Source organism: Schistocerca cancellata, chromosome 11 (assembly GCF_023864275.1).
Source record: "Schistocerca cancellata isolate TAMUIC-IGC-003103 chromosome 11, iqSchCanc2.1, whole genome shotgun sequence".
Classification (NCBI taxonomy): Eukaryota; Metazoa; Arthropoda; class Insecta; order Orthoptera; family Acrididae; genus Schistocerca; species Schistocerca cancellata.
This window is the reverse complement of record NC_064636.1, coordinates 20,022,690-20,037,492: the sequence shown is the minus strand read 5'-3', so window position 1 is coordinate 20,037,492 and position 14,803 is coordinate 20,022,690. Positions and strand designations below refer to the sequence as shown.

The 14,803-nt window shown below is 41.4% G+C and overlaps 1 protein-coding gene across 1 annotated transcript in view; it reads right to left on the bottom strand.

Annotated features, from left to right (window-relative positions):
* LOC126108840 (forkhead box protein D3-like) overlaps positions 1-14,803 on the bottom strand; it is a 78,321-nt gene that overhangs the window by 32,280 nt on the left and 31,238 nt on the right. The window contains exon 4 of the mRNA XM_049914203.1: positions 8,440-8,593. Within this exon, the coding sequence (XP_049770160.1) occupies positions 8,440-8,593 (154 nt within the window). The remainder of the gene's footprint in view (positions 1-8,439; positions 8,594-14,803) is intronic.

The following is a 14,803-nucleotide window of genomic DNA, read 5'->3' as shown; positions in this document are numbered from 1 at the left end:
ATCTAAAGAAAGAAGAAAGAAAAATAATTAGGAAAATTTTGGAACCAAGCTGGACTAAGAACGGATCTAAATGGAGAATGGATGTAAAATGTTAAAAAAGACTTGGAAGTAGTCACAATCACCAAAGAAGAAATAGACGTAAGGAACAATTTTAGAGTAAAAGTAGAAAAATGGGAGGTTAAACCAGAGACAAAAGCCTGAAGGACCGGAGCAAAATGGAGAGAAGAAAGAAGAGCTAAATTCTCGCAAACAATGAAAAACAGGTGGGCAAATAAGAACAAGAAGAACGGAAAATGAACCCTCTATACTTAGCATCTTCAAATCTGGGAGCTTTGTGACTAATAATAATAGTAATATTCAGTTATACAGTGCAGTATAACTAACCGACAACTTCCGTAAATTCTGGCGGTCACAAGTTGCTGCACATTTCTGCATTCAGTTGTTGCTATTTTTACAGTGATCCCCACGAGGTGGGAGCACAATGAAAAGATTGAACATTCACAGATGCGTGCAACATATTTCCATTGAGGAAAAATATTCCTGTTGCAGCTAACACACACTAAATATTACTATACATAATTAAAACCAGAGGGTCTCAAAGTATTAAATTTATCACTGCTGAAAAAGGCACCTTTCAACTGGTAATGAGCATTCAAACAAGTGATAACTCACGGAGTCACAGACAACTCTGCATCACCACATTTTAGCAAATGCAAGTGCTTGAATTTGCATGCACAATGACCAGATTGGCTAACTTCAATATTGAATAATTTAGAAATGGCAGAATGCATCAAATTGTTTCCTTAACAGGTATTTCTCAGTACAACCTCCCTTGCAACACCCTTACAAACTTTTAGACTGTTTCTGACCACCCTGCATAAGAGCACGAACAGTGTTACATGTTGAGTGACCACAGAAATGCTGTGTACTTGTGTGAAACAGTGTTACTGTAACCTGACAGAGTTTGAGACAGCAGGTAAATAAATGATTAGAGGTGCTATGCAAAATATCCGAGAATTTCACTGCACCTGTCAAACTAGTGGCAGTACAACATTCCAGTGGCTGGTCGAATCGTGCAATATTCTGGTTTGTGGGAGGCTGCACTACAATGGTGGCACAAAGGTGAGCTGCATGGTTACTTTGGGACAGGTACACTCATTGTCAAGATTCTGGTCGACCACATCTGACCGCCACATGGGACAGTCGACTTGTTGCACGCGAAGCAAATTGTAACCCCACGAAATCTGCGCCTTCAATCAGTGAGCAAGTAATAGACACTCTCCTACATTTTGTGTCATCTTGCACTGCTGGTTGAAGACTAGGAGCAGCCGGCCACGGTGGTCTAGCGGTTCTAGGTGCTCAGTCTGGAACTGCGCGACCGCTACAGTCGCAGGTTCGAATCCTGCCTCGGGCATGGATGTGTGTGATGTCCTTAGGTTAGTTAGATTTAAGTAGTTCTAAGTTCTAGGGGACTTATGACCACAGATGTTGAGTCCCATAGTGCTCAGAGCCATTTGAACCATTTTTGAACTAGGAGCAGCTGGAGCAAGGAATTACCATCCCACACACAAGCTGCTGTTTAACAACAACAACAACAACAACAACAACAACACAAACAGATGTGTGTGGAGTGGTACCTCAACTGCGAAGCACTGACTGCTGACAAACAGCATCGCACTGTATTTAGTGACGGGTCACAGTTCTGAACTACACCGGATGACCATTGTAGACAAATATGACTGCGAGCTGGGGAGAGGTGCCATTCTTGCAATATTTTGGTGAGGAACAGCAGTGTTACTTGTGGCACCACGGTGCGGTGAGCCAGCGGGTAGGTCGAATATTACGGTATAAGTGGCTCAGTTGGCTCGTGGATTAAATCCTACGTAGCTGGAAGAAAGCAGGAGGTCACGTTGAACGACTCTGAGGGGTACTCTGTGTCACCTAGCTGGGGCTCTACTGGCTGTGGTGTTCCTCAGGGATCTGCACTTGGCCCCCTTCTCTTCCTCATCTTCATCAATGACCTTTCCTTGTGTACTAGCTTTAAAACTCACTTTACTCTTTTTGCTGATGACACCTCTATCCTCACCAACAAAACTCCCAACCTCAATCTCGAGGAATCGGCCAATATTGTCTTTAGTGAAGTATGTAATTGGTTTGTAAATAATGGGTTATAACTAAATGTCAATAAGACACAGTTTGTGCATGTCCAAGTAAGGAAAAAAGTTGAGGATCAATTAAGTATTACATCGAATGGTAGTGAGTTATTACAAGTTGACTCAACCAAGTTTCTGGGTGTACACATTGACAACAATCTAAAATGGTCTGAACATATTTTGCACCTCCCCAAAAAACTCAGCAACATTCACTGTTTGTATTATTTCCACTGTATGTGACTGAGACACCACAAAAACTGCTTATTTTAGTTATTTCCATGCATTATTGCTGTATGGCTTAGTTTTCTGGGGTAATTAGCCACTATCCAAAAAAATATTCATTGCCCAAAAGAGAGTTATTAGGATAATGAGTGGAGTCCAGCCTAGATATTCTTGTAGGAACCTTTTCAGGAAATTAGGGATACTGTCAACTGCACTTGGTTGCTGAAACAGGCAATATTCTCTTTCAGCAACCAAGTTTTGGAAGCCATTAACAAAAAAATGTCTCCAGTGGGTATTTTTTGTGATCTTATGAAAGCCATTGACTGTGTAAACCACCAAATTCTTTTGAAAAAGGCAGAATACTATGGTTTAGGTGGTACTGTTGGCTTGTGGCTACAATCATATCTACAGGATCGAAAGCAGACTGTAATACTAAATGGCTCCTCTGGAGAACCTGCCTCGTCTGAATGGGGCACGATAACGTGTGGTGTGCCTCAAGGCTCCCTTTTGGGCCCACTGCTTTTCCTCATCTTCATTAACGATCTTCCTCTTTATTCTGAGGCAAACAGCAGATTTACCCTCTTTGCTGATGATACCACAATTGTACCTGACGATTTGATAGATCACAATCTTGAACAAACTACAAATACTGTTTTTAATGACATCTTAAATTGGTTCTCCTCAAATGGTCTCTCACTCAATGCAAATAAAACCAATTATATCAGGTTCCATACATCACAAAGTAATCTTGATGAAATTAACATAAAATGTAAAGATCAACCAATACAGAAGGTTGAAGATACAAAATTCCTGGGTGCTTACATAGACAGCAAATGTAATTGGTTAGTTCACGTTCTTCATCTATGTAAAAAAACTTAGCTCGGCAACATTTGCCTATAATATTCATATTCTGGGGGAACCAACCACTTGCAAAAAAAGTTTTCACCCCCCCCCCCCCAAAAAAAAAGCAATCAATCAGAATAATGTGTGGGGTCCATCAAAAACACTCTTGCAGGCACTTGTTTCAGAAGATAGGTATCCTAACACTCACAGTATTTTTTTCCTTGCTGACCTTTGTGTGCAAAACTTATTCTATCTACCGAGACAGCAGTAAATTCCATGACTATAGCACCAGAAACAAAAACAATTTATATTTCGAAATGAAATGTCTCACTCTGGTACAAAAAGGAGTTTAGTACTCCAGCATTAAGCTGTTCAATGCTCTACCACTACATATCAAATGTGTTCATACAGAACTGCCAAAATTTAAACAAGTTCTCAAAGATTACCTGACAGAGAAATCTTTTTATACTGTGGATGAATATTTGAAAGAAAATGTATACCATCACTAAACTTATTGTGTCTAGAAGTAGTTCAATTGATTTTATTGTGCACTTGAGCATTAGCACACTTTTGGTAACAACAGATTGGCTGTACCTGTATTTACTCTTGTAGGCCTAATATCTGATTTAACTTGTGCTCTTATTTTTAACCTTTATTTGAAACTACTTTTTCTCTTAAATGGTTGTTATGTCATCTAGCTGACATTATATCTATTACTGTATGTATAGTATGTCTTACTTAAACTATGTACAATTTGGCATTGAATTGCCCTTCTATTTATTGTATGTTTAAATTGACACCTGTACAATTTGACACGTTCCATATCCTTGTGATTGACTCACTAACTGGATCTATGGAACATGAAATAAATAAATACATAAATGTCAATATATCTACTCCCTGTTATGTTTCATTGGTAAAAATGGACAATCGTACAAAACCAATGATACCCACAATACCAGGAGAAAGATGGACCTCCATTATGAATCAAAAAACCTTACTATTGTACAAAAAGGAGTCCATTACATGAGCTGCAAGGTGTTCAATGCTCTCCCACCATCACTGAAATTACTTATCCATAAGCTTCCCAAATTTAAACAACAGCTCAAACAGTATTTATTAGATAATTCCTTCTATTCGGTAGAAGAATATTTCAGTACAGTTAACTGTAATTGATTTTTTCATTTACTAATTTGATGTGCTATTGTGCATCACAAACACTTTTAACATTACTGTGTCTTTCATTTAGCTATTAAGATCTACCATATTTTTTAATGTAATTTTTTTCTATACCTGTTAATGTGTATTTTGTCTTATACCAGATATCCTCTTGCAAGAGGTACTTTTATGTATTGCTTTTTTATTATTTGTAATAATTCTGACACGCCCTACATCCATGTGAATGCCTCGCAGTATTGGATTTAAGGGATATAAATAAATAAGGACGTCAGGTCATGGGCAGCAGTAACTGAGGGGAAATGGTGGCACAACAGTAAATCACGGAAATCCTGCATCCTTAAGTGTTACCTCACACGCGAGAGTGTCGTGGTGACATTTTTCAACAGGATAACACTCGTCCACAGAGGGCACGGGTCTCTACGAACTGCCCATGTAATTTTGAGATAGCTCTCAGGCAGCTAGATTCCTAGATCTGTACCCGACAGAGCGTGTGTGGGAGCAGTTAGGATATCTACCCCACCCCTGTGCCAGTGTACAGGATATGAAGCCCCATAAACAACAGTTGTGGGCCAGCCTGCCTCGGGAGAGGGTAAAACAGCTTTACGAGACCCTTCCCAAGTGCTTGCAGGCCAGACAGATGTACATGTCACAATGATAAGTCGGCTCATGCTGCCACGGTTTCTCCAAGTTTGACTCCATTTTGTAATTACCAAAATCCTCTCGGGCCATTAAGTTTTGTTTTATTTCCTCCTCCTGTTCTGAATGCTCCACTTTTCTTCTTAATCAGTGTAGCTGGGCTCACAGTGAAAGGGTTGATAGTATTAGTATTAGTAAAGTAGAAGTAGAAGTAGTAGTAGTAGTAGCAGTAGCAGTAGTAATAGTAGTAGTAGTGGTGTACCGGGTTTACCGGTATGAAATGAGCGTTTTTTGTGAAAATAAAACACTAATTATGAATTGAAAAGTAAAAAAAAAATTATTCAAAGTACTGACCATTGCTTTATATGCATTTTGACCACCTTTCTGGCAATTTGTGGACAACCACACCAATAGAAATGTTCGTCTTTTGAAGCAAACCAATCAGACACCCAATTTTCGACTTCTTCGTAGGAATCGAAGTGTTCCTCAGCCAATGCATGTACCACTGATGAAAACAAATGGTAGTCGGAAGGGACCAAGTGTGGTGAATACGGCGGGTGGGGTAGCAGCTCCCAGCCAAGTGTTAAGATTGCATCCTGAACCGGTTTTGTTTTGTGTGTAAAAAAATTACTTTGCCATGTCTTCTGGCCCATTCTGGTCTTTTTTTTGCTCAATGCATAGTTCAAATTAATCATTTGTTGTCTGCAGCGATTAGTATTCACAGTGTCACCGGGTTTTAGAAGCTCGTCATACACCACACGTTTCTGACCCCACCGAACACAGAGCATTGTCTTCTTGCTGAATCGATCTGGTTTTGCAGTCGATGTTGACGGTTGTCCCGGATCGACCCACGATTTTTCCCATTTAGGATTCTTTAAAATAAATCCATTTTTCATCGCCAGTAACAATTCAATGCAAAATTGATATTCTTTCATATCTTTGAAGCAAAATTTGACAAATGGTTTTTCGGTTTTCCATCTGTCTTTCATTCAATTCATGTGGCACCCATTTACCACACTTTTGGATCTTTCCCATAGATTTCAAACGGTCAGAAATTGCTGCCATTTGCTTCTGACTCAAAGTACCATCTTCATCCAATACTGCTTGCAATTTGGCGTCTTAAAACTTTTTTGGCGGTCTTACACGTTCCTCATTTCTTACATCAAAATCATTATTTCTGAACCGTTGAAACCATCTTTTGCACGTTGCTTCTGATAGAGTAGGTTCACCATTTCACTCGACAAGCATTCGATGCGACTCTGCAGCACTTTTTTCAAATGAAAACAAAAAATTAATGCTTCCCACAAATCATCACTTTCTGGTACAAAATTCGACATTGTTAACACAATGAAAACATATGATGTTGTTTGTTCCATGACTTGATGTATAGTAAATATCTTTGACAGATGTCATACCAACCGAAAAAAAAAGGCTCATTCACAACAAATGTTCCCTATCGACACATTTGTATCTTAATGCTCATTTCATACCGGTACACCTGATAGTTAACCATTACTCATAAGCACATTTCTTCTCATCTACAATGTTTTCTATCTCTTCACTCCACCATGTGAATCTTTCCTATACTTTTCAGGTCCCATTTTTTCTCCAAACGCTTCAGTTTCAGCTTCATGTCTGCTCACTTATAGATTTTCATGCATTTCATTTGCCAGCTCATTTTTTATTTTGTCCAGTTTCATAGTTAGTCTCAAATGAGTTAGGCGAGTATTCCAGAGATGCTTCGTGACACCATTTTCGCGATGCACAGTTGCAGAAATTGCCAGAACTGGTATTTGAGCCTAACTGCAGAATGATTCTACCACCACCAACATACAATTTGCATAAGAACCATGAATGTAAGAGATTTTGGACAGTCATTTTTTTCCTCTCTCTTTCTGCCACTGGAACAGGAAAGGAGATGGCTACTAGTGATACTAGGTACCCCCCACCATGCACTGTGCAGTTGCTTGTGGAGTATATATGTAGACGTAGAGACTGCAGAAATTAACATGAAGGGTCAATGCTCCAATGACATAACCAACCAGTCAAGCCAATACATCAACGCAAATAATCAATTTTTGAAAATATAAGAAAATGGATGGATAAAAAATTGACTTACAAAGAGGCAACAGGAGTACAATATAAAAGGTATTGGAGTTTGCAGGCTTTTAGAGCCAGTGCGTCCTTCTTCTGGCAGAAGGGTTGAAGGGGAAGGAAGAGGGGTGAAGGAAAAGGACTGGTGAGGTTAATGTAAAAGGGCAGAATTTGGAAACACTGCCAAGAAACCCAGGTCAGGGGAGACTTAGCAGATGGTACGTAAGGGAGAGCCACCTGTGAAATGACAAGTTATGTATCAGCTGTCAGGTGCACACTGTTTGACTTTTTACATCGGCAGGACCACCACCAAATTATCAGTTAGGATGAATGGGCATGGGCAGAGGGTGTGAGCTGGCGACATACAATACCCTGTCGCAGAACGTGCTCCACAACGCGACATCGTGACCTCGGTGCCCGTTTCACCACACGCGCCACCTGGATTCTTCCCCCAGGCACCGGTTTCTCACAACTCCGCAGGGGAGAACTGGCACTACAGCACATCCTCTGTTCTTGCCACTCACACGACATTAATTTATGTTAATTTCTTCAGTCTCAGAATTTCTTCACAGTAACTATTCCTTTCTTCACTCCCTTTTGGTTTTCTACAACTTACATTTTCTGACCTGTCTAGTTTTCACTGCCCCAATCCCATCACTATCACGTACAGTGCACTTAGCTTCTCACTTTTATTAACTCGTGCAGACCTGTCTTGCAAATTACCCTGGCTTCCAGCTTTAAGCTCTCAGGTTTTCAAATCTCATCCGATGCAGTCCCTAACAATCAGTCTCCTTCTCATCTTGTCTGGTAAACGTCCCCTGACTAGGAGTCCTGCGCGATTTTTCTGAATGCTCCACATTTCCTAAATCTCGCCAGTCATTTTAATTCACCCGTCTTCCTTCCCTCTCAACCCTTCTGCCGGAAGGAAGCGCCACTGGCTCTGAAAGCTTGCAAACTGCCTACTTTTTGTACGTTCGTTCTACTGCTGTGTCTTGTTGACTAGATTTGTTTATCCATGCAATTACATTCGAGCCATTGTGAGACACAAGCTGAACGATGTCCAAAATGAGGACTTTTCTAACAGTGTCTCATGGCCGTATAATGGACGGGGGCGGGGGGAGGGGGGGGGGGGGGGCAAACTATGGAGAACACCTGAAGCATTAAAGTCACCATCTTAACTATTCTCCATTTTTTATTAATATGGGCCTGAAACTTTTTGGACTGAAGGAGCATAAAATCACTCACAGATTAATAATAATGGGAGGTGACAGCTGAAGTTGCTGAGGACACATTGACCTCACGAGGTACTGACCTGTGCTCATCTCTGGCAAAGTGCAGGTCGGCAGCAGCGAGGTCACCGGGCACTGCGGAGTTTGCCGCCGCCCCCACATCCCTGGGAAATGGCTGCTTGTTGCACTGTCGCTGACAGTATTTGGCGTCCTTGAACGCGCCCTCGAACTGCGGGTCTGCAACCGGGCAACAAAATAATTTTATCAAATTACCTTCCATTAGGAATGTGGAATGCACTGCAGTGACTGCAATTTGTGTTTATTAAGGGGGATAGGACGTCAAACACGCCGACTTCAAGCAGGAGAGGCACCACATGACATTTTAATTTCCACTGTCTATACTTTTACAAGTAAATTCATAAAACTTTGTCAGCATGACCAGGAAGAGTTCACGATTCACACTCATAGCAGCAGAAGTTCAAAAACATAACAAAATAAATTATTTTACATGTGAAATTTCATCATTTTTTCACTTACTATTGGCTGCATTTGTTGCTATAGGTACACTTTTCTTCATAAGTAAGAGAGATTCTTCGATGAATTTTGCAGAGCATACAAACCATACTTACAGGTGTCTGAAACTCTAGAATCTATTTAATTTATGAAAAAATGAATGAGCTACTACGTTTTAAACTTTATGTTTAGAAAAAAATCAAATTTTGTAGTTAATTATCTCAATTTTTACCCCAGTTTTTAATAGATTTGGAAAAGTCTAGAGTTTCATACACCTGTAAGTATGGTTTGTATGCTGTGCAAAATTCATCAAAGAATCTCTCTTACTTGTGAAGAAAAATGTACCTATAGCAACAAATGCAGCCAACAGTAAGTGAAAAAATGATGAAATTTCATATCTTAAAAAAAAAAAAATATTTTGTTATGTTTTTGAACTTCCACTGCTATGAGTGTGAATCCAGAGTCCTTCCTGGTCATGCTGACAAAGTTTTATGAATTTATTTGTAAAAGTATAGACAGTGGAAATTAAAATGTACTGTGGTGCCTCTCCTGCTCCAAGTCGGCCTGTTTGACGTCCTACCCCCCTTAAGGCAAATCCCAATTTCGGCTGGTAAATAGTCATTATCAAATAGTACATTGATAATGGCTAGTTAGTAGCCAATATCTGGATTTGCCTTAATAAAGTTACAAAGGATACGACTGATTGTTGCTCTCCATCATTTTGAAAGTCATTTTATGATTGAGAGATCATCCGAGCACACTCTAGGACATTCATCATCGTAAAACATATAATCTTTTAGGTTTATGAAACCTTTCTGCATTTTCCGCCAAACTGTAGCGTCACATTGTCACAATATTTAGACAAGTTTCCTACTTCTCATCTTGAGCCAAAATACAACAAGATGACAAAAGTCACGGGGTAGCAACATGCTCGTTTATAGATGGCAGTAGTACGCATTCACAAGGTATAAAAGTGCAGTGCATTGGTGGAGCTGTCCTCTGTACTCAGCTGATTGATGTGAAAAGGTTCTGACACGATTACGGCCACTAGGGAATTTGAATGCAGACTTGTAGACTATGGACTAGATGTATGGACATTTAACTTCAGGAATTGTTAGGAAATTTTATATTCCAAAATCCACAGTGTCAAGATTGTGACGAGACTACCAAATTTCAGGTATTATATCTCACCCTGGACAACGCAGTGGGTGACAGTGTTCACTTCACAACCGAGAGCAGCGTAGAGTTGTCAGTGCTACCAGACAAGCAACACGGCATGAAATAGCTCCAGATGACAATTTTTTTTGTTAGAACAGTGCAACGAAATCTGGCATTAATGGGCTACGGTAGCAGACGACCAACATGAGTGCCTTTTCTAACAGCACAAAATCCCCTGCAGCACCTTTCCTGGGCTCCTGACCACAGTGGTTGGGGCCCGAGACAACTTCAATACTGTGGCCTGAAGAGATGAGTCTTGATTTCAGTCAGTAAGAGCTGATGGCAGGGCTCAAATGTGATGGGGCGTACACAAAAGCCTGATTGCCTAAACTGAATGGTAATTAATTTGGAAGTGGTGCCAAGTATTGATTTTTTTTCTTAGTTGTTATTTCTCAGAATAAATTACACTGCAACAGCTTTACACACTTATCTGACTGTTGCTGACCACCCTGAGTAACTCTTCCAGAGCGGAATTTTTGTTTCTAGAGTAAGAGAACTTTTTCTATATACTGCAATGCTCTTACATGATTTTAAGTCACTTTAGATGCAAGATTTATACAAAAATTGTGCCTGTTTAAAACCATGCTTTGCATATTTGGCTTCTTTCTATGGACTAAAACAACTAATTTTGAAATACTCACTGTTGTCATAAAAAATGACCAGTCTATAATTATCATGCAAAATAACAACTGCTACCGTAGCCCATTAATGCCAGATTTCGTTGCACTGTTCTAACAAAAAATTTGTCATCTGGAGCTATTTCATGCCGTGTTGCTTGTTGACATTTTTATAGTGAATCCCAACAGTTGGCAGCACTCGTATATGATAAAAAGATAGAACATTAACAAATATGTACATAAGGCTTTCACTGGGGAAAAATATTTCTATTTCAGCTAAGAGACAGTAAAATTTAATGAACACAATTGCGGCCAGTGGGTCTCAACGGGATATGTGCACTTATTGATTTCCTACAAGATTTATTATGCTTTTCCTTTCTGATGAAAACACATACGAGACTTACTGACTATTTCCTGCTGATGCAAGCATCTAATGAATTTATTCTTTTCATATTCCCGGATGGACCTCTGCTTTGGGAATTTTTTGCAAATATTATTTCTTTTACATTGGCATTTGCACTGTGGATGTCTTGGATCCCAGAAACGTGTGTGACTAGTATATTCTTCTATCAGCAACATTACATTCTCTTCAGAATGGTCTATTGCCGACACAACTCGTGCCAACAACAGAGGTGGGCAAGACAGAGGAAAGGTTTCTCCACTGCTAGGGAAGAGTCAGATAGGATGCAAACTTTCATAGACAGTTCTCTACAAGATAGACAACCAACGGAACAGGATCAGATAGGAGCAAAGGCGAATGGGATGGGACTGAAGGCAGTCGGCTCACACTCGCCTACCATTTACACATTTTGCTGGTGTCTTCAGCAGTGTTTACCAGGGTTTACACAATCAATGTTGCAACTCCCCTATTCGGATCTTCTTTGGCATCTCCTGGTGATGTGCTGCACAAGGATTTTTCAAACCAACAAATGATGATTGCCACGATAATAAGTTTATTTTTGTAATGCATTAGATATTTTTCTGTTCGGACATACATTTTATGAGTGAGGTACGGAAAGTAACGCACAGTAATTTTTCTCTCCGCTGGTGTTGTAGCTGGAAAGTTGAAATTTCACAACAATAAAGTTTGAAGTTTGTGTTACAGAGAGTATGTACATATTTATTTATTTTCTTTTTCTTTCTTTTTTTCCAGCTCTAGCGACAGAATCCTTAACTACAAAAGAAACACAGCACGGATTTTACTGTCGTGGACTTGTAAGGAGCAGTGAAATGTTGTTTGATATTTATGGGCCACAGGGCATAAACTGAGTGTAATTTGCCATTACATGCGTAGCATGTAAGGGGACAATTGCATAGACTGTAGCGATGTCTGCAGGTGTGTGTCCTCTTCTGAGAGGGCTGCGTGACTACAGCCATTCACCACACTCCGGGTGGCCGGCAACAGCTGCAACCTCACAGCACGTTCGAGCCATCGAGACAGCAGTTTTAAATGATCGGCATGTGCAGCTGCGAATGTTATCGCAGCAGTTCAATGTTTCCTACGCTGCAGCATACGATATTGCTGGTGACGTGTCGAAATTTCGTAAAGTGAGTGCTCGTTGGGTACTTCAGAACCTGACAGACAACCACGAGGGCCGGCGAATGATGACGAGCTCAGATCACTTAAGCATTACATTGCAGAAGAGCTCAACATTCTGAAAGGAATCATCACTGGTGATCAGTCACGGGTGTACACAACAAAACATGTCCGAAACTGAGTAGTCCTCTACGGAACAGGAATACGCTGGTTCCCGAATGAGAAAAGAATTCAAAGTAGCTCTATCTGCTAGGAAAGTGCTCGTGACTGTTCTGGGATACACACGGTGTATTACTGTTGGACTTTGCCGAACACAGGATCACTGTTAATACTGCAGCCTACATTAAAACTTCAGTTAAGTTCCATCACGCTCTCCGTGACAGATACCACAAAACTGGCAGTGTCAAACGCCTTCGTGGCAATGCTCACCCCCTCGGTGCTGCTTCTGTTCGTGAGAAAATTGCCAAATCGGGGTTTGACAGGATCCAGCATCCACCATAAAGAACCATCAGGCTTCCATCTGTTTGGTCCCATGAAGAAATTCGTGGCCAGCCAACGTTTCGTGATTGATGTGGGAGTGAAACAAGCAGGTTGCAGATAGCTACACTCCAACCGAGTACACTTCTACGAACAGGGCATACCGAAACTGGTACCACAATGGGACAAATGTGTCGATGACGGAGGTGACTACGTGGAAAAGCAGGTAAAAGATTTAAGTTCATATGTGACTTTTTTTGCTTTATTATCTATTGAACTTGTTGGTAATAAAAATATTGGGCATTACTTTCTGATCTTCCCTCAATTCACGTGTACATATCATGAGGTGGACGGACGCAGTGTACTTGCAAGCTGGGACGACAATAAACATTGTACCACATTCGTGTTACTTGCTGGTCAGTCAGTTTGTTCTATGCTGTCGGTTCCTGCCTAGGAGATATGGTGTCCACCACAGAAGAAAAGCAGCCACAGCAATGCCTATGATGTCTTGAGGTCAAGTGAAAACTTGTTACATAGATACATTCAATTGAAATCTGTTAATGAAGAGAGAATGTATAAGATTTTCACTCTACAGCGGAGCGTACACTGACATGAAACTTCCTGGTTGATTAAAACTGTGTGCCAGGCCGAGACTCAAACTCGGGACCTCAGCCTTTCGCGGGCAAGTGCTCTACCAACTGAGCTACCCAAGCACGACTCACGCCCTGTCCCAACAGCTTTACTTCTGCTAGTAACTCACCTCCTGCCTCCTGCGAACCTTGCAGAACTAGCACTCCAGGAAGAAAGGATATTGTGGAGACATGGCTTAGCCACAGCTTCACAGCGTGAGTCGTGCTTGGATAGCTCAGATGGTAGAGCACTTGCCCGCAAAAGGCAAAAGTCCTGAGTTCGAGTCTTGGCCCGGTACACAGTTTTAATCTGCCAGGAAGTTTCATATGAGCACACACTCTGCTGCAGAGTGAAAATCTCATTGTGGGAACATCCACCAGGCGGAGGTCAACATCTAGGAAGGTGGCTTGTTGAGTAGGACCAGGTGAAGCAAATGGGGGAGAAGTTGTTGAGGTTCTGGAGGAATGTGAATAAGGTGTCCTGACCTTCAATCCATCTTTGGCATCTTTGCTATCTGGATTGAAGGCGAGGGCATCTTATTCACATTCCTCCAGAACCTCAACAACTTCTCCCCCATTTGCTTCACCTGGTCCTACTGAACCCAACAAGCCACCTCCCTAGATGTTGACCTCCGCCTCAGAGATGGTTACATCAGTACCTCCGACCATATCAAACCTACTAACCACCAGCAATACCTCCACTTTGACAGCTGCCATCGATTCCATACCGAGAAGTCCCTTCCGTGCATCCTAGCCTTCGTGGTCGTCGCATCTGCAGTGATGAGCAGTCCCTCTCTAAATATACCGAGGGTCTCACTGAAGCCTTCACTGACCGTAATTATCCTCCCATCCTTGTACAAAAACAAATCTCCTGTGCCGTATCTTTCCAGTCTCCCACCACCTCCCAAAGTCCCACAGTCCAGCCACAGAGGAATATTCCCTCGTAAATTGGTACCGTCCGGGACTGGAGAAAATGAATTACATTCTCCGCCATGGTGTGGATTAGCTCTTGTCATGACCTGAAATGAGGAATGTCCTACACACTCTCCTTTCCAGCCCTCCTACCGTGGTATTCCGCCGTCCACCGAACCTACACAATATACTCGTCCATCCTTACACAATCTGTCCTCCCAATTCCTTACCTCATGCCTCATACCCTTGTAATAGACCAAGATGCAAGACCTGTCCCATACACCCTCCTACTACCACCTACTCCAGTCCGGTCACTAACATTGCCTATCACATCAAAGGCAGGGCTACCTGTGAAACCAGTCATGTGATCTACAAGCTAAGCTGCAACCACTGTGCTGCATTCTATGTAGGCACGACAACCGACAAGCTGTCTGTCTGCACGATGGCCACCGACAAACTGTGGCCGAGAAACAAATGGACCACCCTGTTGCCGAACACGCTGCCAAACATGATACCCCTTATCTCAATGACTGCTTCACAGCCT